The sequence below is a fragment of the Beta vulgaris genome, chromosome 5 (genome assembly GCF_026745355.1).
Source record: "Beta vulgaris subsp. vulgaris cultivar EL10 chromosome 5, EL10.2, whole genome shotgun sequence".
Classification (NCBI taxonomy): domain Eukaryota; kingdom Viridiplantae; phylum Streptophyta; class Magnoliopsida; order Caryophyllales; family Amaranthaceae; genus Beta; species Beta vulgaris.
The window spans coordinates 1,423,922-1,451,758 of record NC_079206.1 but is presented as its reverse complement, the minus strand read 5'-3'; the positions used below and the strand labels follow the sequence as shown (position 1 = coordinate 1,451,758).

Below are 27,837 nucleotides of genomic sequence, written 5' to 3'. Positions count from 1 at the left end.
ATTTACAATCAGCCATCCACTAATCAATAAATCAACCACCCCATCACCTCCTCGCACCTACATCGACACACGCCATTAGCCACCGCCCACCACCGACGACCAATCCATTGAGAACATGCAGAAACTTCGGCACGTCTTCTCTCTCACTCGTCTTTCTCTCTCTCCTTCACTGCGATGTTATCCATTAATGGCTTCCTTTTCACCGTCTAAACTCCTACCTTCCAAAACCTTCGAGAATCTTCTACCATCATCTTCCCCTGCTTCTTCTTCAATGCGTTCTTTCTACACTCTTCCTCTCTTCGTTTCTAGAACCTTCTCTTCGAATGTTCTCGACGAATCTCAAGCTCCTGCTCCCATCGATTATCGGTATTGTTGCTCTATTTGTTTTTGCTTCATTATGCTGTAATTTGACTGTTTTTAGGGTTTTCTCTTCTCAATCGATCTTGAAAATTCAATTTCTATAGGAAATGTGTTGTAATTGATTCCGGATTTCAAGTGAAATTCGGAACTTCTGATTTAAAGTTTAATTTTGTACAACTCGTAATTTGAATTATTTGTTCCGTGCTGTAGTTCGAACTTCGAAGGTTTAATTTGTAGTGTTTGTTTCTTAATTTGAGAATTGTTGAAACACTAGTTTGAATGTTGGAACTTTTGAGAACTAAATTGATGGAAGTTTTGGATTTTGAAGTGAATTAGTTGTTCGATTTTGGAGTAAGTGAGCTAGTATCTTCATAGCTTGCGCGTTAGTTTTTTTTAGTTTTGTGCAATTGAACTTGCTGCTTGTGTTATCGATGTTCTGGCGTACTATAATAAAGATTATAGTTATCAAATGTATATAACAACGCCGTTGCGAATCATATTACTGAGCTTTGGTGATTTGTAATAGATTGAGCAGCTTTATAACAATCCTGATACTTTTCACTACTCACTTATTCTGTTTGCGTTTGTGATGTGTGTATTATGATGTGACCGTGATAATAATTGATGTGAAAACAGTTCTGTGTTACAGGAAGATGAATTTCATCGACTAGCTGATTCTACCATCCATCATCTTCTTGAGAAACTGGAGGTAATTCTCTACAAAGTGGTATAAGTCGATGTCTTTCCAAACTGTTTTTGCATGCTGATTGTCGTTAAAGAAAGTACCGTCATGGGCGTGGCTGTATGGAGGGTGGGAGAATAAGTTGAATATGGAGGGTGGGGTGTGTGTGTGTGTAGTTTTTAACTGTGACTGTTTCAAAATAGTAGAGTTTGGGTATTTATTATCCGTACATTACGATTGAGAACCCACTATGTGTATAATATACATCATTTGTACCAAACTTGCAACTATAATGATGCTTCAAAAGAAAATTATGCTTTCATTTAGAAATCAGAGATAAGAGTATACACAAGGTGTAAGTTTGTGGCGGGGGGGGGGGGGGGGTGGTGGTGGTGGTTGTTAATTTACGCGTCAACCAGATTTGAGCAGGTTGTTATGCAACTTTGAAGAAGATTGAAATTTTCAGTTATTATGTGAGTGGAGACTGAAAAAGGAAAATCTCAATTATGGAGCCATACATGGGTCTTGGAGCCCTAGGACAAGCCCAAAGAAATGGAAGATTATGAAAGTAAGCTAAACAGACTAGCATGGGGAGTTGGGGATTACCGAAGCTTATTGAATGTGTTACAGTTTATATATATATGTCTCGGCAAGAGATTGTTTGGATATAAATTTTTTTTGCACTCTTTACATGGACCTCTTGCCAAAAGCATCTCAAGAGTCATGTCATCTAAAGCTGCTTTCATCATTTGTCTTTATTATTTGGAAGTTTGATAACTTCCTCTTTGCTAGCAGTTCTGGATAAATCTCTTACACCTCACCTGAGGTATGCACGATGTGAGACAAGAGTCGGCTGGTTGGTAGGCATATTTCTTTGATGATGTTGCAGACCTTTTGTAGCATAGTCTTTTTGAGGTGAGTGGAGAATTATGAAGTTAGTTAATGGCGTCTTGGTTCGTTAGAAGATTTTAGAGGAAAACATGGATATTTTGGAGGGATATGAGGTTATCCTTTGGTGTAGAGAGGCAGCTTGTGACGGGCCAAAAACTCCGGGCTGGTTTTTTTGGCGTCAAAACCCACTATTTCTGGCAGAGCCGAAATTTGACTAAAGATCTTGGTTGTCTAAAGCCCACCTATTTTTCCCAGAATTCGGCTTGGTCGGCCCCTAATGTTGGACCGAAATATATGCCCAAAACTTGGAATTTTTCAGGCCAGGCCTGGTGATCTTTGGAGTTGTGGCTTTTGAAAATTTATGTGCACATTGGGGTTTGGGCCAAAAATTTGGAAAAACATTGTTCTGAGCATGGATTCTCTGTGATCTAGTGGTTTAATTTGCTTCACTTTGGATGTTTGGTTCTTCATCTCTTTATGATATTTTCAGTGAAACAACTGACATTTCTGTAATGTGTTCTGCTATAGATAAGTTTTGTCCTTTGTGTATAAAATACAAATCTCAACTGCACCCAAGGCTTTTCGCTTTAATGTGAGTCACTGGTACGGCTTTTTGCTAGAATATTTTGAGATGATTGCTGCTATCTTGTACAACTATTCCTACAATAGGCTAGGAAATGAATCAAAGGGAGAGGATGTGGGGGAAAAAAAAAAAAGAATATGACAAAAACATTATCTTAAAAGTTGAGGCCAAACCGCCAAACCACTTATCAACAGTTCAACACATGATAGCTAATGTGAGATAATTCAAAATGTTAGTAGATTAATATAATGTTTGATAAGATAGATAGATTGCAAAACATTGCTAGCCAAGGCAAGATCAAAAAAGGCCTTCCATATTGTTTACATAGATTCTGTGGTAGCTGTAATTTGTTCTTTACTTCATTTCCCGGTTAGATTATTGATTGCTCTTCTAGGATGCTCAAATTTGAGTACGAGTGTCCGCCATGGCTACTGATCTGACTTCTGAGTACTGGATGTTGGATGTCTCAAAATCAATTGCTTGGAGGGACGTGGTGGGAGGATCGGAAATTTGGATTTAGACACGATGATTTTTCCCCCTTCTAAATTGGGAGGAATCTTTGCATTTTTATTTATCCTTCTATTTTCCCTTAGGCAGAGGCATGTTACTTTATCTTTTAATGTTTTCCAGAGGTATATGATCTTTCACATAGTCATGAAGATCTTCTGTACTCGAATAGTACGACATATTTGATAAAGACTAGTAATATAAATTTCATAACTCAAAAAAGAAATCGAACTACGTAATATAAGTATGCTTGGAAGATAAGTTTGTAAGAGTGAAAATCATGCCAATATTAACAAATATCCGCAACATGCAATCCAACTTTTTAGATTTTCTGAAAAAACATCAGTGAATCTCCATTTTATGAAGTAATGGATGAAGAAAAAAGTCAGCCAAATATATTTTAAAGATGTGAATATAATTTGAAGAAAATGTGTTTTATCTTAAAAAAATTATCTAGAACCCAATCAATTGATGAACCCTTCTTGTTCTCTTCATTTTAGAGGAAATTTGCAAGTTCTGCGGGACATAAAGAAGGTCCTTGGTTCTACTTGATGCCAATATGTTCCTCTTGATACTTTGGAGTTGTAGAAGAGAGCTCTTTTATTTTTTTAACAAGAGGAAGATGCCAGTTGTAAATACAACGTAACGCCAATGTATGCAACATTGGTGTACTTAAAACGTAGCTTGCTCACAAAACTTAATACTTTTCATGCACTGTTGCTATGGGCCTTTGAAGGGTTTTTCATGTTCTCATGTTAACCATTCAGTTGGTGGGTAAGCTATTGTTCAAGTAAGCTATGGTACTAGTGCATTAATGTTGCAAGCTTTGGCATTTAAGTTGCTTTTACAACCGGTATCCTCTTGTTGTGAAAGAAATTGGAGTTCTTCTCACAAACTCAAATCGTCAAGAAGAACAAATTAGCTTCAAGTAAAACTATCTACAATAACTTACTGATGCTGTCCCATAAAAAAGCAGAATGCAAGAAGGGTCCATTAAGTTATTGGGATATTGGTAAGTTTTAGAATAAAAAATAATATTCCCTCAAAAAACAAATTTAAACACAATCTGACAGAAATTAATTTTACATCTTCAACAAGTATTTGGCCAACTGGATATCCTTTAAATCGTTGTTTTATAAGGTGGAGATTCACTTGTAATTGGATGATTGATGATTCCCATGTTGAGGCTCTTGCAGGTTTTATTTTATTTATTGATGATACGATAGTTGGAGGCATGGTTTATTAATAATGAAGAACAGTTGAACTGAACTGTAAAAGCTTAGGAAGTTGGGTTGCTTGTTGAAGATAGTTTGTAATTTTATCTTTCCAGCTTAATTATGTCATGTAGTTTTATATGTTGTTTCTTCAAGTACAATAAATCTCTATAAGTGAAAGCTAAGATATTTCTAAAAAAAGAAATTCAAAAATAGAGTCTCTGCTTAAGGAAGCCAAAAGGAGAATAAAATACTGAAAATAAAAAAATAATATTGCCGAGTCTAAATCGTAATTTATGATCCTTCTAAAACGTGTCCCCAAGTCCTCGGTTTTTGAATTTTTCCAAGATAGATCTGTATTTGTGCTAGATACTTGTACAGAAGTTTGAACATCCTAGTGCTGGTTTGGTTGACACGAGTGAAATTCATAGGAATTGGAAAATGGATAAGTTGTTTGGTTAACAGAAAAATGGCAAAAAACGGGGGAAAACTTCTTAGCAATTTCAACTTCCCACAAAATGGAGGAAGTTGCTTATCAAGGGTCCCATAGGTAAGTAAAAATTTGCATAGGAATATATTTCTACCATTGTCAACCAAACACATTTATCAAATTCCCATGTGCTCCCTTCGTCCCTCAATAGAGTTTCTATTTCTAATTTTGACACTATTTATTAGTAAATAAAATCTTCCAAATCTTTTTCCAATATATAGGAAAAAACATAGTCATGTGGGGTTTTGTTTGATTCGTCTCATTATGTACGTTACAAAAATCAAACTCTTATAAGTTTTACTAATATGTAGTTCAAGATATTAATGATACCAAATGTGCATTGGCAAATGTGAAATGTAGAAATAGGAAGTCTATTGGGGGACAAAGGAGTAATTAGTTACAGAAATTATTTCCTACGAATTGGGATTTCAAGGGAATTTTGACTTGACGAACCAATTCAACCAAATAACCACCTATATATTTATGTCGTATGTACCTGCATCCTAGCATATATGATGTCCAACTCGTAGATACCTTGGACGAATTGCTATTTGACAGGTCAAAACGTCAAATGACTCTCTTTTTTTTTTTAAGCAGATTGAGATGATCCAACCGAGGGTGTTAATTCATTTCCTATGTGGCCCTTGTTAAATCTTTATTTATTTGTGGTGATTACTGTCTTTTCCTTGCTGCTGGTTTCATTTTGTTCTATGATGGCTGCAATTACAAAAAATTATTGAGTTTCAACGATCAAAGCATATTATGAGGATTGAGGTTGCTCTTTGGATAGAGAGCCTGCACGTGCTTAGTGTACTCGCCAGGACAAAATCTACATAAGGTTCTGCAAAATTTTCTTAGAGATGCTGATTGTTTTGGCGAAAGTTTTGGAAGTGAGAGTTGTGTTTAAGTGAGTTTTGTTGGGTTCCCTGTAAAAAATATGATCACACTTCCACAGTTGGTGGAATTGATATTCTTTTCTGTTAATGTAGAAGATCCTATCGTTTACTCTATTGACTGTGTAATTGCTCATGACCTTGTCTTTCCTGTGTTTACTCTCATATTCCCTTACGCACAAGGCCCCCCTTATGATCCTATTTACTTCATGGCTTTTTTTGTGTATCTGCATGGTTGCTTTTTGCGTAAGCTCTGGTTTACCGAATTCTGAGGGCTGTGTGCAGTGTATTATTCTAATGTATATGGAATTTTTATTGGTTTTTAGCTTATATCTACAAGTTTAAGATGTATCTGGCTATATTTGGTTATGACATACCTTTCACTCTTGGCAGGAATATGGTGATACTGTTGAGGTTGATGGATTTGACGTAGATTATGGGGTAAGCGACGTTTTTCCCCAAGACATTGTGTCTTTAATTTTGCTTTGTACAAGTCAGGATGCATACATCTCCCATACTTTATGGGTCTTAACAAAAAGTGTTATTCTAGAATGAGGTTTTGACCTTGAAGCTTGGGGAGTTGGGCACTTATGTGGTGAATAAACAGACGCCAAACAGACAGATCTGGTTGTCTTCTCCAGTAAGGTAATTCATGAAAACTTTCAGTGCTTGCATATTTATATTCCCTTTGTTTTAATATATAAGACCATTTAACTACTTTTTATGCGTACTAAGAATTTAGTTAACTTCACAAAAATTATACTGATGATATATTGATATGTGAAATAACCTGTATTTTACTTTTAAGCTGTATCATTATCGTGGAATGACTTATATGGTTATATTGAGACAAAAACTTCCGGCTTAAATGCCTATACTGTGTTTTTTATGACAAACATTGTACTTTTGTTCAATTAATTGTTGTTGTTTTTGTGTGGTAGTTTATCCATGCTGTGTCTTTCGTCTACATTTTCGTCGTATTCTGTACGATTTTTGGCTCAGTAGGTGATTTTGCAACTTAAATGCCTAACATGATAGGTTCTTTGTCCTGCCTGTGATTTACTTTTTAACTTTTTTTTTTAATTGAGTGTACCCAATTCCTAGTTTTACTGTTAGAACTTTGTGATCTGACCTTTGAGATTTTGCTGAGTCTGTTTTGCTTTCTTAATGTTCATTTTTTAACATTTTGTTTTTATTTTTTCAGTTTTTGGTTTTGTTGTTTTAACTTTAACGCATGGGTCTCTTCTATAGTTCTATATATATTTTTCTGCTTCTCTAAGCTGATTAAGGTTGGTTCTGCAATTATCTGGGCCTTCCAGATTTTATGCTGTTGTGAATTGTGATAGTCTAGTGCAAGATAAACCTGAAACATTGATGTTGCCTTATAATAGCAGTAAATACTTTGTCAGAAGGGAGTTGGTGGTCACAAAGGTGCTTGCGTGAGTTTAATATTGTTTTAAAACCAATGAAATTTTGATTTTGGGGGGGTGGAGGAACTGGGTTAGAGACCGTAGCCTTACTTGTGCCTGAATGCAGCCTTTGCTGGTTCTTTCTGTGAAATAGGTATGAAATTTGAAATTTGAAATTTGGGGTTTTAGATCGGAAGTTATTTTTTCTCCTGACCAAAATCTACAGCTGGTGGAGTAATGTTGGCTTTTTCAGCAAAAAAATGGGTTAAATATGTTAGTGATGAAATTTCTATTTTAGCTTCTGTTCCATATAACCCATATTTGCATCATCAAGCTGAGGTACATATTTAGCTAGGAGTTGGGTGACAAAATGCTTGATCAACAATGTGCAACTAGAGCTGGCCATGGGATGGGCTGGCATGAGGGCCAGATGGGTTGTGAGCTCTGCATGAATATCATTTTCGAAATTGCTCCTGAGCTTGGCCGTCTAGCCTGTATGTCATCCCTTCCATTTATAACCCAAAAATGGTAAAAATCATGAGGGAATCCTCCAATACATGGGCATCTCTTTTGAAAAGTAGGCACAAATTTCACTTAACCTGTGCGCAGCCTGTAGCACATAAATCCCACTGGCCTGAGCGCAATTTTGAATTACTTTCAGTCTTTTATTATCAAGCTAAAGTAAAAGGTAGAACAATCACAATCTTACTGGAAATGAGACTCAAATTATGATTAACTAACACCACTACTGATAAAAACTCAAGTGTGACATCACTGGAGTGCTTGCCATTAAATCTTGGCAGTGGCCCTCAATATGGACCCACTCATGTCCATAAGTGAGTGTCCGGACTTCTGGAGTGATGGCAGTTAGTATAAGCAGATGAGTAGGCATGAAAATGATAGTGATGAGGCTACAATACTTGGTGGGAATGGCCGTCAGATTCATATTTGATGAATCTATGTCAACTGCTTACCCTAATTTTTTGTAATATGAAATGTATTGTTTCGGAAGGGAGGGGAAGAAAATGCAAATTGATGGGAAGTAGTACCCCAAAGGCCAAAACATTGAAATTCGAATTTCCACAGTCCTACAGAAAAGAAATGAAAAAAAGGATCTTTTTGGTGGAAATTTCTGTTGCACCTTGAACTCATCTTACCATGCCGATAATGGCCATGTTCAGTTGTTTTGTAATTAGAGGTTAAGTGTTAGCTATTAGCTATAGATCCAGAAGTGTTTGGAAAATAAGCTGACTTTTTTTAAGTTAGGTGAATTGATCAAGAAGGGCTTTGGATTAATCTATTGGTGGGGGATTGTTTTAGAATGCTCGGTGAAGGTTAGTAAGTGTAACCAGCTTCAGGATAGAATAGTCATTTTACCACTACATTCATAAATATCTCCTTCTAAAAAGCTTCTACCAAGAGGTTTTTCAAAATTAGCCTTTTGGGCTCAAACCTCTTTTATAACCCTCTTTCAACTATACATTCCCATCAGAGGTTCGGACTAGTCAAACCTCTCCTTTTACCTCAACCCTCTCAATTAATCTGTATTAGCTCTAATGCCCTTATAAGGGACAATTAATCTCTCTATCCACGCAATTACATCTTTGGCATTTATTTCTCAATTGAAGCAGCTCCTTGCTCACTCATCTTTATAGTTATTGAATTCGTATTTGTAGCCTGATGACTGATGCTTATGAGTTATGGCCATATTGAGCAGTCAGTGTGTGCCATGGGAAAGCAGTTTCTCGTACTTCACAATATTCTCTGCTCTTATATGTGCTATAGGAGAATGAGCATTGTTCTTTCGTTACTTTATTTTGGTCTGTTCCAAGCTAGGTGCCTCAACTGTGTTCAAACTGTTTTTTAGTGTCAATCCCACATTCCCACTCATTTTGCGATGTCCTAAATAAGTTATCGCATTTCTGAAGATGATAGCGGAACATGATTGGCCTCCCCACAGCAAGAAGGAAAATTTGGTAAAAGTGGTTTAAAAATTAGTTTCATGTATCGATGTATATTTTCTTTTTCTGTATAAATGTTGCTCTTACTCCTAATCGTCACGAGAAGCCTTGGTCTATGATTTTAGTGTTCACACGACGATTGGGGCTTCATTCTTTGGTTTCACATGAATACTAATTATGTTTGTTGTTCTGACTTCTTATCATAGCAAAGTGTCCTCACTTTCTTCCTCTGATCAAGCCTTCTGTATATTGTGTTTCTGATGCAGTGGTCCTTCAAGATTTGACTGGGATCCTGCTTCTCAAGCTTGGATTTACCGTCGAAATAAAGCAACTTTGTCAGGGATTCTAGAGAGTGAGCTGGAGCAGCTGTTTGGTAAATCTGTCAACCTCTTTTAATCTCTTACATGTATGGAAGGAAACCCCCCTTCCCTACCCTTTCTTTTTATCTTTTCTAATTGCTTATTATTTTAAAATTCTGTTTTTTTTTTGGGTAGTACAATTAAATAATTGTTACAAGTGGTTGAGTTTCCAGGTAGTCATTTTATAGTTGCCATTTTCTGTACGTGGTCTGTAACTTGTGTGTTGGATTCAAATGAAAGTGGCTGTTAGTAGGAAGGTTGTTTTTATTACTACAGTGGCTTTTCTAAGTTCACCTGCCTAAGACTAAGAGGAGCATTATTTAACTGTGCTCTCACATAGGGCTGTCTATTAATCATTTTTGGGAGCGTCAAATGTTTCTTTTTAGCCCACCGAGCACCTTTCTTAATTAGTTTGGCTTTGAAAAGAAGTGACAAAACAAGGCAGGACATCCTACACAAGCTGATCCATGATGGGTATACGTATTGCACACCCACCCGTACTTGAGTTTATGTGAAGTTGTGTTATATGTGAAGTTGTGTTATACGTGCTCGGGTCACTTGCTTAGATGTGCGAAAGGCACATATCATGTATCTCCTCTGTTTTTTAATAATCTACACTTGACTTTTGGACCGTTTCCTTACACACTTTTGAATACCATTCTTGGATGTGGCTCTTCACATCTTTTGTCCAATCAAACTCCAAGGCCCCAAGTGATAAGCTTTGTAATTAAATTTTCTTCTCTCATACTTTTGCTCCCCGTCTTTCATGTTTTTTCTTTCCATCTTTTCTACTTTTTACTTTTTCCATGATTATGGTGAAAACAAAATGCGTAGATTATTCAAGAACGGAGGTAGTATGGTTTAGATGTGGGAAGGCGGAAGTCACATATTGTGCGTTGGGGATACCGTAAACGTACTGGGAGCTGATAGGAAAGGTTATCTTTTTCATCAAGAGGGAGGTTGATGGAAGTTATCATTAGGCTCACGCTAACCATTTCATTGGAAGTTTGAAGTTGAGGTTGGATACAATTGAAAGCTATGGTGATGACGTGGGTAAAACAAGTTCACTTATCATATTCATAGTAATTGTTGCATGTAGTGTACTCAACCTATTGGAATAAATAGAATGTCATAGTCTATTTCTTTTAATTGGTTATGACATCAGGCAATAATGACCGAAGTTTACTGTTTGTATTCTAGCTGTTAGTGAGCGACGAAGAGTATCTCCAACCAAATGGTTTTTCCCACCACAAGGAATCTTCAGGTCCACCCTGATACTTGGAATCTCTATATGGTTTGGCTGCTCTCTCACGGCAACTCCATGTGCTACAAGATTGTAGTGATGGCACGGGGCTGGACCTGAGAACGGCATGACCCATCATATAAAGCACGGCACAGTGCTAGCCACTAACATAAGACTGATGCGGCGAGTCCGAGTCGTATTTTTGGATGGGAAAGCAAGCCATGAGGCACAAAGTTACAGCATAAAAAAGCACAGTTAAGTGATGATTGTATACCTATATAACCTATGCATGAAGGCATGTCTCATGGGCCTTTGCTTCGGGTTTCACCTGGAATGGCATGGCATGGATGCTGTAGACGAGGGTTATAATTTTGTTAGGATTACCGTTCTTCCCTAAGGTATGAGGTCAGAGGTGATAGATTCTTTGTGATGACATAATATCAGGAAGTCTCCCTCATAGTATGACATGCTTTGATCATTTAGTTGGATTTTAGAGGATGCGTCTAATGCAATATAACAATGAGGAAGAAATTCACTTGAGATTAATACTCAAGTTTGACAAATAAGGCTACAATTTAATTGTCTCAACTAGTTATTAGGGTCGGGCTATGCCCTGGGTAAGAATAAATTTCATTTATTAATATAATACTTTATGATAATAACATTAAATACAACTTAGTCTAGTGGTTAAGACTTTAGTATGTTTAATTGAGGTCTCGGGATCGAACCCTTATACTACATAATTTCTAAAAAATTTTATTGTACATGGATTACATGAACTAAAACTCCCTATGCAAAGTGCCATGTGGCACAGTTTCTTGTTTATGCACGCCTTTTAATATATTTGTATAGATTATATAACTTAATCTGTTCTCAATTAATTGTTGTGTTAGATCAATCAAGAAATTGGTTTAATAACAGAGATAGCTATATTACTTGAATCCGAAGAGAGAGTTTAGGAGATAGATAATTAGTGGAGACAATGGTGGATGCAGGATTTTAGTTTCGGGGTGTCATTGGTAGGTTTTGAGACTAGTAATTCGGGGATACCGGTATAAATTTTAACTTTTTTTTTTCCAATGGCTCATGTGGAATTGATAAAGCTTTCAATTGATTTGGGGTGTCAAGATGTAGGTCCTCCACTGAGTGGTAAGAGATTGATATCAGATGGGTGGAAGATAACAAGACAGTTATTTAAGGGATGAGCAAAACGTTATTATATCGGACAATTAGCTAAAGATGAAAGGAGTAACATATGGGGTGTTCGGCACAAGTTTTTTTAAGTAACTTTAGTGTCTTAAATAGGTCAAAACAACTAATTAAAAAAATTACTAGTATTTGATAAGTTAGTGGTGTAAGTAGCTTTTAGTGTTACAAGTAGTGTTTTAGTAGTGTTTGTGAAAAGCTACAATTTGTTGCTTTTGTGGTAGCGTTTAGTGGTGCATAAATTATATACTTCCTCCGTTTTTTATTAGATGTTACACTTTTCAAATCACGGATTTCTAGGTAATTTTTGGAGAGGAGAGAGATAGAGAGAATGAAAAACAAAAGGGTCACATGTGAACATGTGATAGGAGAGAGATAGAGAGAAGTTATTACCCAAAATAAAAGTGTAACATCTAATTTAAAACTTCCTAAAATAGAAAGTGTAACATCTAAAAAAAAACGGAGGAAGTATTAAAGTTTTTTTTTAAGTTTTTAATTAATTATTTGTAAATAGCTATTTTGAGTTTTGACAGCTTCTTTTACCGAATATCAATATTTTATATTGCTATTTGAACAACTAATAGCTAACAATTACACACCAACTACTAATAGGTATAAGCGTAGTTAACAATTACTCTAACGACTAAAAGCTATTATTACAGCTATTGTTGCCGAACACGCCCATAAAAAGTGCCTTTTACAGCTTCAATATAACTCTTCATTTACGCAAGTGGTTAACATTGAAAGCTAATTTATATGGACTTCAACTCTTCAAGTTGTGATAAGAAAACAATAATAGTACGCCACCTTAAATGATGGAAAAGTCTCCCTAAATGTCACAATTGATTGTTGTTATAAAGTTTGCATCAAATTACTTTGCAAATAATTTATTCCTCCTTGGTTTGTTTTTTTAAGTGCAACACCTTGACTTTTGCTAGAGGTGATCATGGATCGGACCGCGGCAAAAAAAATTGCCCATTGGTCGGGCTAAAACTTGGGCCAAATTTTTGTTCCTAAAGCCCCCTATTTCGGACCAAAATTAACAGGCTTTTCAGGCAAAAATAGACTAAAAAGTCGTTTTTGGCTTGTCCAAAACCCGCCCAAAGCCAAAAAAAATTCGGGCAGGGCCGATCTCGACCGTGGGCCGAAAAATTATGCCAAAACCTGGTCCAAATTCGGGCCGAGCCCATGGGCCGGGCCAAAATGATCAGCTCTAACTTTTGTACTATTCAGACACTCCACTTTAAACATATTCTTTTACTAGTATATAAAAGCAAAAATGAGCATATAAACTGTTGTTGGATTTCATAATATCGACTTTTTATAATTTTTATTAGTACATAATTAGGGATATAAAGTTGGCAATCGCAAAAGTCAAACTGTTGGACTTATCTCTATTACATAAGGGAAGGGGGGAGCAACGGTGTCCTTTTTTGAACCGACTATTTTGCCCCCCTTTCCTTTCTAAATTACAAAATACTTGCTTGATTAGCTTCTACTTGATTAGCTTATATGAGGAAAATTAAAGTTTCCTCTTATTATAACTTTATAGAAATAAAATACCTGCTTGATTAGCTTCTACTTTCACTGATCAACAAATATGTTTCATGTTATTATCATTGACGACTACACATACATAGCTTTTTATGCACGCGATGCGTGCGATGACATTTTTAGGCCTAATTATTATCTAAGTAGTAAACAAAAAGAAAATGCAAGTTAGTATTTAAGTTCACCTCCATTTTGTAGAAATAAGATTCTTTGAACTACAATCAAATATATTTAAAAACACTTTAATAAATAAGTATAAATAATGAACAAATAACGGTATTTTATTTCTATAAAATGCTTTGCAAAAACCATTTCATGCGAAATCAGATTGTGTATGAAAAATTTGAAATTTCATTTCACCTATAATTGAAAATCAAAGTGTTCAAATTTAGAAAAGGAGAAAAATTAAAAATGACCATTTCATGCAAAATCAGATTGTGTATGAAAAACTTAAATTTCCTTTCAAATATAATTGAAACTCAAAGTGTGAACATTTAGAAAAGGAGAAAAAATTAAAATGATGAAAATTCTTAAATATCTGTGAAATCAGAATTTAGAAGTTAGACAAGGAAAAAAAACTAAAATTGTATTATACTTTTCGGTTACAATTTTGGGATCATAGAGAAATTACTGAAATCCATATAAAAAACTATTATAAATTACAAAAATGAATAAAACCAAAAAAAAAGAACATGACGATATTTGTAAAGAACATCATACTGATTATAAAAGAACATGCGCATATAAGACTTGAGAAACAAAAAACTATTCAAAATCACAAAAATGAATGACAACATAAAAAGAACATGGAAGAATCTTATTCACAAAATAGAGGTGAACTTACATACTAACTTGCATTTTCAGTTTGTTTACTACTTAGTATTAGGCCTAAAAATATCATCGCACGCATCGCGTGCACAAAAGACTAGTAAGCCAATAAGCCAACTTTGAATGTCAACCTAACATATTTTAAATGCTCTTTGTCATATTACTGTTTTAAAAATTTAATATTAGTATTGAGTATGATTATTTTACATATTTTTATAACTTGAAGTACATATAGCATAGATTTAAATCTAGTAGTGAATAACTAAATATTGCTAGTGGTACTAGAGACTAGAGAGCCAACAACTTTTTGCCAAAAAAAAAAACAAGGTAGGAAGTTCTTGCACATCACAAGAGATCAATCGTAGACTTTTTGACGATTCCTTAATACTACATGTCGCTATATCACAGCTAAATAGTACTACAACTTACAAGGCTGAGGAAGCATATTATTTTGCTGTTGATGTGGGATATTCTTTCCTTGGATTCCTAGTGGCTTACGTGAGTGGTTGATAATGACACAAAAATATGTCATTGTTGGATTCCAAACTGTAACATGGAGTGAAAGAGTATCAAAACCTTCCACATCAAAGCAAAGAATCTATAAGATTCCATGATTTTTTTTTTTGTTCATATAACGAGTTAACTATTTTCTCCGTTTCTTCTTAATTTACCCACTTTTTATAAAAAAAATATGTTTCTTTTAATTTACACGTTATTTATCTATTTTTGATAATATGTTCCATGTATTTTTTTCTTTTTTATTCATGTGGTTCACTTTTTAATATAATGATCTAAGCTTAAAATTTCTCTTTTCTTATTTTAACACTACTCTTACATGTATGTGATGCATGCAAAGAAATATTAACATCAATATTGACATTAAAAAGCGGTTGAGGCACTAATATAATTTTATTATAGTTTAATTGGATGATATATGCTAATCTCTTTAACATAAGTATAATTTATTGCATGACATCATATTGAGAAATTGGATGGTATAAACCTATTATTTTAGTATATTTGAATTGCTAACATATTTTTAAATAATATATTTAATAAGCATGACATATTTCTGCATAAAATAAAATGATGAGATGGATTATTCCAACTAATACAAACAACTACTACAAGACCTTTAAATAAATAAAATGATAAGTTGTCCTTATCAACACATTAGACAATCACAAAAGGCAAAATATAAAAAATGAGACTATCTTCTTTTTTTTTTGGGTAAGTTTATGGATTGTTAATGTATGTAATTGTAATTGGTAGTTTAGGTAGAAAGAAACTTTCTAAGTTCTTATTTTTAATTGATTGGAATTGCTTTGGTTATATCAGTTTAATTTTTAATCGAAAATATCTCTTTTTAAGCATATTTTCTTGGAAAAGTTTTTTTTTTTCATACATTACATCTTAGTATAAGCTAGATAATGTAAATCAAGAAGAAATTGAAATATTTTATGATTAACGTTTTTTTATAAGTGAAGGGCAAAAAAATAATTTTATAGGGGACATCGTAACTCATCCCTTATATAATAAAGAAAATTATGCACAAACTTTGGCCTTATATTTTCTATTTTATTTTACTTAAAATAATAAATATTTCATTTATTTTAGAACATATTTTTGGATTCATCACTGTTGATATGTCCTCTCTATATCACAACTCCCAGCTAAAAACATGGCAAAGGAATAGCAATATCAATGGCTTTCACTTTCGGTCTTTGTTAAGTATCTCCTGTTCTCCCCAGTTTATTTTCAGTTCAATTCAGTTTAGTTCAGTTCATTCTTGGACAATACTCCCTCTGTTTTTTTTTATCTTTCTCACTTAGAATCTTGAAACTATTCATGCATAGAGAGAATCTTCTCAAATGTTCTCAATTTATAAGAAAAAACATAGTCATGTGGGGTCTTGTTTGATTCGTCTCAATTAGTACTTTATTAATATTTAATCGTTATAATTTTTACTAATATATAATGAAAGATATTTAAGTTTTAAAATATGCATTGGAAGACGCGCACAGAAAAGTAGGAATGATAAAAAAAAACAGAGGGAGTACTTTTACTCTCATATATATCATTATTCATTTTAATTTAATTCAATTTAGCTATTTTATACCGAAGAGAACATGTTCTAAAAGCAAACCATTAGACCCTAGTTTTTTATGCATGTGGTTGATAGTGTGCCAAATATGTCACTCATCAATAATTGGATTCCAATCTACAGAGTGTAAAAGTATCAAACCTTCCACATCAAATAAAGAATATGCAAGATTCTTTTCATATACTACTAATATACCTGTTTTAATACACGAAAACCTACGAGTAATTATATTATTGCGTAGTTCCAGCAAGGAAATGTTGTAGTTCTCATAAGATAAAATTGATAGTTTATTCAATTTAAAAACTTAGGTCAATCTCATTTTGTTTCTATATTTAAATCTAATTATTTGCCACAAAATTTTCACCACTAGTCAAAATTTCTTGTTACTTAGACCTGTGAGGCTGTGACTTTTTGATTGTCATATTTCATACTCCCTCCGTTTCATATTAATTGTTACACTTTAATATTTTACACTATTCGCAAATTTCACTTTGACCATCATTTGTGATTTATACACGATAAATATATAGTCATGCATGATCTTGTTAGATTCATTATAACATGTATTTCTTTGATATGTACTTTTTATAATTTTTACAAATACAAAACTAAAGAAATATATTCTCAAAGTTTTGCATTGACATACGTGAAAAATGTAAATTTGTAGATTAAAATGAAACGGAGAGAGTATGTGAGTGTTTGACTGATGTTAGACTCAGAGAAGTATCCAATTCTCCATAGGATATTGCATTTTCGTAATCTTAGTTTATGGTATTTTGGCTAAGTTTGGCCATACATTTCAAGCAACTTAAAAGATAAGATGTTGAAACTTTCGAGGTACTTAAATTATTAGGAGTATTTGGCATATGAAATGAAATACTGACTAAAATATAAAGTGGTTAAAGTGACTTAAATCAAGTGACTGGATTTTATTTTATCCGTTATTTTCTATCTAATCTAACATTATTATGTGTACGAGTGTACGACTGTACCTAGAATAAAAAAAAAATCCACAGTACAACCATAGCGGAATTAAAAATTCTAACTTTGACCTAAATGATTTACCAATCAAACACCCAACTTAATTTGGGGGTCAAACATCTGCATCATAACCAAAGATGATCAATGATAGAAATCAAAGTATTTTCAAAACCAAGTAACCAATAATCAGTGTTGTGTTCGGATTAAGTTAAAGGGGTTGTGAAGTTTAGGAGAGAGGAAGAAGATAGAGAAGAGGGGTTGAAAAAGGATCGGTGATAGACATAAGCACGAATAGAGATGAAGAAGATGATGGGAGGAGAGATAAAGGCATATAGGTGGAAGGAGAGAGAAAATTGAAGGTTTATGATGTCACTAATGGGAGGATGGTGGGAGAATAGATGAAGAAGATAGAGAGGAGAGATAGAGAAAATTTAAAGACTTCAGAGTTCCGTACTTAGTAAGGATATATTAAGCACAAAGTCAAAGTTAAGGGGTATATGAGGAATTTTTCAAATGTTATGGACAATTTGAAAATTATGTCAAACTTCATGGTTACTTGAAGAAATTTCCCTTTATTTTTATCATGAAAAATCCAAGTCGAAGGAGATGGTGATGATAATTGCCGACAAGTGTCTTAATAAAGGATGGTTGCATAAATCTCTTTCATTGGATTTACTATGAACTCCATTAGATAAATTTTTGGTCTACTATTTATAAGCCACTTAATTATATGGTTATATTATGATGAATGAATAATATCTTTAGTTTTACACTTTTTAATACACAACTTTGATTATGATATTTGTCTTTAATTAATAGTTTCATCAAAAAGTTCATATTTTGAAAATGTTCATTCACATAAATCTAACAACATTTGGTTAATAATATAATATTTGTTTTTATATGGTAAGTGTTAGACTATAGTAGATAAAAAGTATAAAATCAAAATGATGTAATAGAAAAAAATGAGCATAAGGTATAAAATGACATGAATAAACTCAATTTTTACCCGTCTTCTCAAAATAATTCCACCTCTAAATTATTTTAGAGTAATTCTAACTTTAAGGAGTACCTTTTCATAATAATCCGAACTATTAATTTTCAATACACTATACCTAAAATGGATCAGTAAACGCAAGAAAAAAGATAGATTGGCTTATCTTGAGAAGGTTTCGTCAAATAGTTGAATAATTCAAAGTTGGGATTATTTTGATAAGACGGATGAAAGTTGAGATTATTCATGTCTATTTTTTCAATTTATAATAGTACTAAGTTATTATCGCAAGTAACAATTAAATTGGAAAGGTAAAAAGTATATGATTTGAACCATATTGCAAATAAATTTATTGATTAATACTCGTGATTAGTATGGTTACTTCTTTTTGATGTCAATTTACCTTTTATTTTTTTGGTAAGGAGAATCATATTGTAAAAGGGGATAAATCGGGGATGTTTCTTATGAAGGGTGAAAATTAAACTCCTGTAAAAAAAAAGGGTGTTACAATAACCGGTCAAACCTTGATATATTATATATTTTTTAATCCATCATCTTATTCATGTTTTTGCTCAAACAGTGTCATACTCATACAATCATTTTGACATTTTTCCTCTATATATACTAGTCAGCCACTACACTTTCCTCCATCCAATGACAAAAAAAATTATGTGTCATCTCAAAAACTAAGCAAGGGAATAGAGCTACAAAAAAACCATCTTCATAGATCCAACAAATAATTTGATATAGAAAATGGAAGGAAGAAAATCCCTTCGTTTCTTATGTGCATCGCTAGGAGTTGTACTTCTTTTCATTTTTATATTCAACAGCAACTCAAACCTTTTATTTTTTGGTAACTTCAAAACTATTAATGATGCACATAAGGAGCTACTTAAGCTCTACCATCATAACCACGACCACAACCACGACCACATAACTGATATCCCGTGTCATCCCTTGGACCCACTCACGGTCCAAGAGATGAACCGGGTGCAGGCAATCTTGTCCACCCACTTGTTATTCGTGTCAGCTAAGGCTTACGCGCTCCACTCAGTGGTCTTGGAGGAGCCACTAAAGCCACGTGTCATGAGGTGGATGGAGGGAAATCCGCTACCACCAAGAAAGGCATCTGTCATCGCACGTGTGGATGGTGTGTCGCACGTGTTCAGCGTTGACTTGGGGACAGGTCAGGTGAACCGGGTTGATACGGGCCCGTTATCCGGGTACCCGATGATGACTATTGAGGATACGAACATGACCAAGTATACTCAACTAGTGGGTTCTCAGTTGAACCGGACCATTTTGGAGCGTGGAGTTGATTTGGCAGACTTGGCTTGTGTTCCCTTGTCTACAGGCATGCGTAACAAGTTTATGTTTCTCTTTATATGACTTCACGTAACTCATTTTTTAGTGTTTTTATAGTGGGTGATATTGTTATTTTTTGCATTGCTAATACTTCTTTTTATTATTCTATTGCAGGTAAATATCACTGATGAACGACCCAGATTTTATTTTTTGCAATATTAATTCTTTTTTTTTCCTAATTTTTGTGTATTTGTTTTGTAACTATTTAACGACAACGTTTAGAGATTTTGGTATTGATATTTAACATTTTAATTAATACTCTTTTTCTAAAAAAAACTTTTAATAGAGTACTTTGATTTTTAGTGATAATTTGATTGCCTAAGATTTTGTAAATCAAAGAACATATCTTCGGACTTTAATTTGGACACGCATAAATAAATAAAAAACGAGGCATGTAACATACTAACATATACTATTGTTTTGATGTGATACATTATTGTTTATATGTGATTGATCGGGCTTGATTTTCTTTGTAAGGAAAATATTAAGATAAAAAAACTATAAATTAAAGTGAGATTTTCAAGAACTATTACTCGTACTTTGTTTATTTGCTATATTGTTACTTTGAGAATGAAGCCACTAACTTTGACGGATTATTATGATTTTTCGATAAGTAAAAATATAATCATATGTGTTCTTATTAGATTTGTCTTGATGTGTAAATTCATAATATCACATTTTTATAATTTTTACTTAAACAATATAAGAGATATCGAGGGTTAAATAACGTATTGAAAACCGTGCAACAACAACTAACGTAGCAAATAAAAAAAAGCGGAGGGAGTATATCATTTTCTTATAAATTAATTACTCTTATATGCAGGTCAAAAAAGAGTTTTAAATCAAATAAAGGTGTATTCACCTTGTTTGATAATCAATATCTTAAGACAAATTTTAACATAATTCGGGACATTTTATCAATTTTTAAAATCCTAACATGATATAAATTTTTCTAACTGAACAATAAACTACCTTGTTCGCTAAAAAATAATTCCTCAATTTTTTTTAAATACAACACTTTGACTTTTATACTATACATCTACATCATTTTGATCGTATTTTTTGTTGATACATAAAAACAAAAATAATCATGTAAAATGTTCTTGGATTTTGGTTCAATGAATATTTTCATAATATCAACTTTTTATAATTTTTACAAATACATAATTAGAGATATTAATGGTTAAAGTTATATATTGACATACATTGACAAACGTAAAAGTCAAATTATTTACATTTATTTAGAAACAGAGGTTTCAGCATATGACATCACTACAAGTCATAGACAATACTTACAGCAAACAAAATATTTTTGAAATCCTTGGGAATTTGAAGGGAAGACAATCAAATAATGAACAAACAAACTCATACGACATAAGGTCCTAAAAGAAATTTAGGGTTTGTTCGTTGTAGTTTTTTGTTTTCAGTTTTTCAAAACTAAAAATAGTGATTTTTACTTTTCAGTTGTTAGATTTCAAAATCTTCATATTTTTAATAGGTTTGACTAATTTTTTTCCATTACAAAACATATATCATATGACTCTTAAATACAAAAAACTAAAAACCACAATGATACCAGATGGCCCTTAACTATTCACTTCATTGTTTTTGTTAACCAACTTGAATTATATTACAAGGTAATTCCTCCATAATAATGTCAAGTCATTTCTTAATAAGTTAGTACTAGCTCTATTATTAGTGATTCTCCTATCTTCTTAGATAGTTTTTCGTTTGTCTTCTTCTAACAATGAAGATTAAGCTCCTCTTAAACAAGATTAAGATTATTTACTCTCTCTGACTATGGCTATGTTCAGTTCACCTTATTTTTGCTTATTTCAGATCTAATCAGATCAGATCAGATCAGATCAGATCAGAAAAAATAAGTTCAGATCAGATCAGAAAAAATAAGTTCAGATCAGATCAGATCAGATCAGATCAGATCAGACCAGATCAGATCAGATCAGATCAGATCAATTCAGATCATATCATGCTTATATTTAAAAACTCATTATTATTAAATATCTTTCACTACATATTAATAAAAATTATAATAATTGAATATTAATAAAGTACTCATTGAGACGAATCAAACAAGACCCCACTGACTATATTTTTTCTTATATATTGAGAAAAATCTAAAAGATTATCTCTAATTGTGAATAGTGTCAAGATTCTAAGTGAGAAAGATAAAAAAATACAAAGGGAGTATTATTATTTACTAGTACATTTGTTCAAAAGAATTATTATTGTTGTTTTTGTTGTTGTACTTATTAATTATTAATATTGGTAATTATTATTAATCTTGTTGTTACCATTATAAATGTCATTGTTATTATTATATTAAGTTATTTTGTTGTTATTAAATAATAGAAAATTAAAAGCCACGTGTTAAGAACATAAGATTGACGCAAAAATAAGAAATATATAAAATATGATATCTCAAATTCATGACAACGAAACTATAAGTTCGGATTACATTTCAAAATAAGCTAAGTGTGAGATACAAATTATAAATTTAGATTCGGTATAACTCTTCCTACCGAATTCCAAATCTCTCTAGCTATTTGAAGTTGCACGATATTTATTTATTTTTTGCTCAAGTCATAGTTGTTTGTATATCTTATTCTATTTTATATGGAAAAAAAAGAGTTGAGTTTGCCGACTTCTCAAGTGTGAAACTTTTTTTTAAGGGAAAGTGTGAAAACATTGTATAAGTGCTCTTATAAAATAATGACTTGAGTTATATAATTATTTTTAGTAATAATAATGATATATTATTGATTGTTGCTTATAATAATGATAATAATAATAATTATTATTATAATAAAAGTTGTATAAAAGTTGTAATAGAAATAAAATGATAATAATAGTAAAACTATAAAGAAGATCTTATAATGTATTGCATAATAATGATTTACAAAGTAATAATATAATAGTAATAATATATTTTATAAAGATAAGATCTTGTAAATCAATCAGATCAGATCAGATCAGATCAGATCAGATCAGATCAGAAAAAATAAGTTCAGATCAGATCAGATCAGAAAAAATAAGTTCAGATCAGATCAGATAAGTTCAGATCAGAAAATTTCAGGTGAATCAAACATAGCCTATGTATGCTTGTTTGTGTGATAGATAAAGAGAGAGTGAGATAGAGCAAGAGATCATGAAGAGATGGAGAGAGATAAACAGATGCATTAGCTTAACTTCCATGTTCTTTCCCACACTATACTTATCATCTCTACTAAGTCCTAATGACCTTTATAGATAATCCCATAATTCCAAAAGGAAACTTCAGGACATTAATGCTCGATTCCTGCGTCTACATCATTTGTTCTTGTGACACTCTCTGCCCCATAAAAAAAAACATAGGCTCCATGATGCAACTTTTTTTAAAAAAAAAAAAAACAGGATTAATCATCCATGATGCAAGTTTATATGATTATGAGTTAGAATCATTGTTACGGGAAACGTGGTACGTGGTACGTAATGTAGGAGTCTATTTGATTTATTTTATTCCAAAAGGCTACGTTCTGCGTTTCCGTTTTCGGGAACGTTCTATTGTTTGAATGTTTTAGTTTATATTATAATAAGTATTAGAATACTTGTGTAGGGTGGTACGGCAAGAAAGAGGAAAACAGAAGATTGCTTAAGATCCAATGTTTTTCTATGAAGGGCACTGCTAACTTCTATATGAGGCCCATTGAAGGTCTAACTGTGGTCGTTGATATGGACACCAATCAAATTCTAGAAGTTTCTGATAATGGAAAGACAATCCCAATTCCCAAGGCAACCAACACAGATTACCGTCTCTCAGCCCAAAAGAAAGCCCACAATAAAATTAAGCCCATTAACCCAATGTCTATTGAGCAGCCCAAAGGCCCAAGCTTCACTATAGAGAATGGTCACATGGTTAAATGGGCAAATTGGGAATTTCACCTCAAACCCGACCCAAGAGCCGGGGTGATAATATCCCGGGCCATGGTCCGGGATACGGGCACTGGGAAGCTTAGAAATGTGATGTACAAAGGGATGGCCTCAGAGTTATTTGTTCCTTATATGGATCCGACTGATGCATGGTATTTTAAGACGTATATGGATGCGGGCGAATACGGGTTCGGGTTGCAGTCTATGCCTCTTGAGCCACTTAATGATTGTCCTAGGAATGCACACTACATGGATGGTGTATTTGCTGCTAGCGATGGGACACCATATGTCCGATCAAATATGGTTTGTGTCTTTGAAAGATATGCGGGTGATATTGCATGGCGACATTCAGAGAGTCCAATCACCAATATGAAAGTAATGCCTTTACTTCTTTTACTTTATTAGATTTTCAAGTACTTATTTCAACTTTGAAGAGTGAATTTTCTAGTGCTATCCATTGATACATGAAAAAGGAGCTTGTCTTGGCAACCAACCGTTTGAATCTCTTAGGGGACTCAAACGGGGTAATTTGGTCATTTTATGCGTTGGAGATTTCACGTGCGTGTGGCTGACATTTGCTTGGTACCATTGCTAGGTTATAATGGTACCATTCTCCGAAAATATTGATACCTTGGTACTAGTTTTGATAACAATTTGATACCAATGTCAGGTTATAATGGTACCATTGTGTTTTATTTTGGGTGTTTGAGTCTTTTTTGGACTCAAATCGTTGGTTACCACCAAGCCTTTCTCATGAAAAGGATAGGAGTTAGCTCAAGTGGGTAGAGGCGTAGAGCGCTCCCTTTTGGCCCCTAAGGTCAGAGGTTCGATCTTTACCCCTAGCATTATGCTGGGGTAGTTCCTTATTAGCATGCTATGCATGCCTTACCAACCAACCTGTTGGTGTTTCCTACAGGCTAGTAGGGGTTAGCCCTTGGGCTGACTTAATTTCCTAATATAAAAAAATCCATTGATACATGAGTGCATCCATCATACATCCGAGTGTACCATGTGAATGATACACCTAAAGCTATTTCATGCTCATTTAAAGCTTTATCAATTATGTGATTATACTCATTTTTGGAGATTTCAAATGAGTATTAAGAAAAAAATAGCATTGATATATAATAGTAACAAGGGTTAATCTATGGCATAATTAATTAAAGATCTAATTTTCATGACAGAAATTAGATATCAATTATAAGATTTATATCATTAATTAATTATATCATATATATTTGTTTTGTTAAATAAAGGTAATAAAAAAACAAATAGCTAAACATATGCATCTCTGAAAAATTATAATAACAATAACTCCATTCCAAATTTAATTATGACATTTTGAAAATTGATCCTTTCTATACTTAACTAAATATATATAAAGCTTATTACTACTATTATTTTTTATAAGGAAAGGAACAACTACTACTAGCTTTGATCAGGTGTCCAACCTTAATTTGGGTTTTTTTCAGTCAAAATTATCATCCCTTCGTTTCTTTTTGATTTTAACACTTGCACTTTTCACATATTAATAAGATCTAACGTGACTATGTTTTTGTTCACGTATAAATCACAAACGATGGTCAAATTGTAATTTGTGAATAGTGAAAGATGTCAAAGTGTAACAATTAAAAAGAAACGGACGTGGTAATATACTTATATCTCTTGACATGTGCCCAAGATCAATTCTATTCTTGGTGAAGAGATTAATTTCATCATCATTTGTCAAAAACAACAGCAAATTGAAACACTTAATTCGCCAGTTTTTATAATTAACAGATCTATAACAATGTAGGTTTGCTCCATTGTAAAAAAAAATACATTATAGGTTTGCTGTATTGGATAGCTGAAACTCGAGGAATGTTTGGCGTAATAATCTTCCATTTTACTACTACTATTATAGCTTTATTTTGGCTTTTATTTACTACCTTTGTTTTATGTTAAATTTATAACGATTTGACATAAAGTGTGAGTAGAAAATGTCTAATCGTTGCAAATAATATTAAACGGAGGTAAGATATGGTTTTTGTTGATGAATTGATTTTTGCTTGATTGTAGATTCGTGAGGTAAGGCCAAAGGTGACATTAGTGGTGAGAATGGCAGCATCAGTAGCTAACTACGATTACATTGTGGACTGGGAATTTCAATCTGATGGACTTATCAAGATCAAGGTTTGTCTGCTTGCGTATAAGAGCATCCTTAACAAAAATTCTATGATGAATGTCGATCACTGCTAATTAGTGAGATATAGACCATTGATCTAGTAGATACTTTTGACAGTTTAATTATCTATCCTAAATGACTAGAAAAAAAATTCTTCCAGTTTTGATCCCTAAAATTCGATTGAGAATATATATTAGGTCAAAGGTCTGTAATCGCTAATAATGGTCGATACTTGTAGAAGATTCGTAGTACTCACAGTCTTATAATTTCTCACCTTAAAAATGAAAATACGATTAATCGTCCGTGTGGGACCTGTAGGCTGGAGTGTGCAAACTTAAATTCTTTTTGGCAAACTCCTAGCCAAAACGACGTGTTTTGGAATGAACTCTATCTGGATAACTACATCTTCTTACTTTTTTTTTTTAATCTTTGCAGGTGGGACTAAGTGGCATAGTGATTGTAAAGGCCACACAACACAAGAACTTGAACCAAATTCCAAACCAAGAGACCTTAAATGGTATCTTATTAGCTGAAAATGTTATTGGTGTAATACATGATCATTACATCACATTCTACCTAGATATGGATGTGGATGGGTCAGATAATTCTTTTGTAAAGGTGAACATGCAAAGGCAACTAACCTCTCCTGGTGAGTCACCTCGTCAGAGTTACATGAAAGCCAAAAGAAATGTTGCTAAGACAGAAAAAGATGCACAAATCAAGTTCAAACTTTATGACCCATATGAATTCCATATGGTTAATCCAAATAAGTACACCCAAGTAGGAAACCCGGTCGGGTACAAGTTGGTCCCTGCTGGTACCGCGGGTAGCCTACTCGAACCCGAGGATTCGCCCCAAAAGAGAGCTGCTTTCACCAATAACCAAATATGGGTCACCCCATATAACCGTAGCGAAGAATGGGCCGGTGGATTGTTTGTTTGCCAAAGTCATGGGGAAGATACCCTCGCAAAATGGTCTGAAAGGTAAGCAATATTAGAAGGTAGTTAAGCTACATTGAATTAGCCAAATTAAGATTATCAATATTATTAGCATATTGCCACCAAATTCATTGAGATTGTTTGGGTATAGGTTTAAGAGTAAACATTTATAGAGTTTAAAGCTGATCAAATGAGTCCAGTCCGAATTTTTCCCGGCTTGGGTAGAATTTTTTGGCCCAATTTCCGGCCCGACCCAATTTTTTTTGGCTTTGGGACGGGTTTCGGCAAATCAAAAATGACATTTTGGTCTAAATTTCGGCACAACCCGATTTTGGACCGAAAAACCCGATATTTTTGTCCCGAAATAGCGGACTTTGGACACAAAAATTTGGCTAGATCCGACAATGGGTAATTTTTTTAGGTATGGCATGAGTTGAACCCTATCCAACCCATGATCATATCTAATAGAGTCGTATGTTAGATTTACACAACATCTCAATTTTTGTCCACTTGGGACAATTTTTTTTTGAAAGACAATTATATGTATGAATTTCATCAAAATTTAACAAAATAAGGACTTGAAGTTAAGTAGTCAATCATTTTGTAAAATTATCCACTATAAATTTTTTTTTGCTTATTTGAAGCACTAACATCAAAGTGGACTATATTTTGCAGGGACAGGCCAATAGAGAACAAGGATATTGTGTTATGGTACACTTTAGGGTTTCATCATATACCATGTCAAGAGGATTTTCCAATTATGCCAACGGTGTCATCAAGCTTTGATTTGAAGCCTGTTAATTTCTTTGACGAAAATCCTATCCTTGGAATGCAACAACCATACTCCGAAAAAGATCTACCAATTTGTCAAGCAGCTGCTTCATCTTGAGAGTAAACGAATTTTGAGCCACGAAGGCGGTACAATGCTTAAGTCTATATTGTTGTACAATTGTGCAACATGCAAGACATACAATTCCAGTATTACATTTTGTATATATTGATGGCATATAATAGCATGTTCAATGATTTTTTTTTGCATATATGCTAAGAGCTAGTAATTACACAAGTATTTTTCTTCAGTAGTGTTGTTTATACTTCTATATAGTCTGTGAATTATGGTATGTTGTATGATTGTTTAGTTTGTATTATTTGCAAAAAAATCAATCCAAGTGATAAATTATATTCCA

General features: G+C 33.3%; 2 protein-coding genes across 5 annotated transcripts; both read left to right on the top strand.

Annotated features, from left to right (window-relative positions):
- Nucleotides 1-22,283, top strand: LOC104892089 (frataxin, mitochondrial). Of its 4 annotated transcripts, none has more exons than XM_010677914.4 (6): nt 1-366; nt 997-1,069; nt 6,014-6,061; nt 6,171-6,265; nt 9,257-9,363; nt 19,736-22,283. In XM_010677914.4, exons 1-6 carry the CDS (start codon nt 116-118, stop codon nt 19,747-19,749), a joined length of 588 nt encoding a protein of 195 aa, XP_010676216.2. In that variant the 5' UTR covers nt 1-115; the 3' UTR covers nt 19,750-22,283. The 4 variants fall into 4 exon arrangements, with proteins under 4 accessions (XP_010676216.2, XP_010676214.2, XP_019104940.2 ...); XM_010677912.4 differs by lacking the exon at nt 19,736-22,283 and adding an exon at nt 10,550-11,415; XM_019249395.3 differs by lacking the exon at nt 19,736-22,283 and adding an exon at nt 10,550-10,691 and having other exon boundaries at nt 9,257-9,396.
- On the top strand, nt 18,695-27,837 carry LOC104892090 (amine oxidase [copper-containing] gamma 2). The gene is made up of 5 exons (XM_010677915.4): nt 18,695-19,610; nt 23,235-23,923; nt 25,607-25,720; nt 26,148-26,695; nt 27,326-27,837. Exons 1-5 carry the CDS (start codon nt 19,010-19,012, stop codon nt 27,537-27,539), a joined length of 2,166 nt encoding a protein of 721 aa, XP_010676217.2. The 5' UTR covers nt 18,695-19,009; the 3' UTR covers nt 27,540-27,837.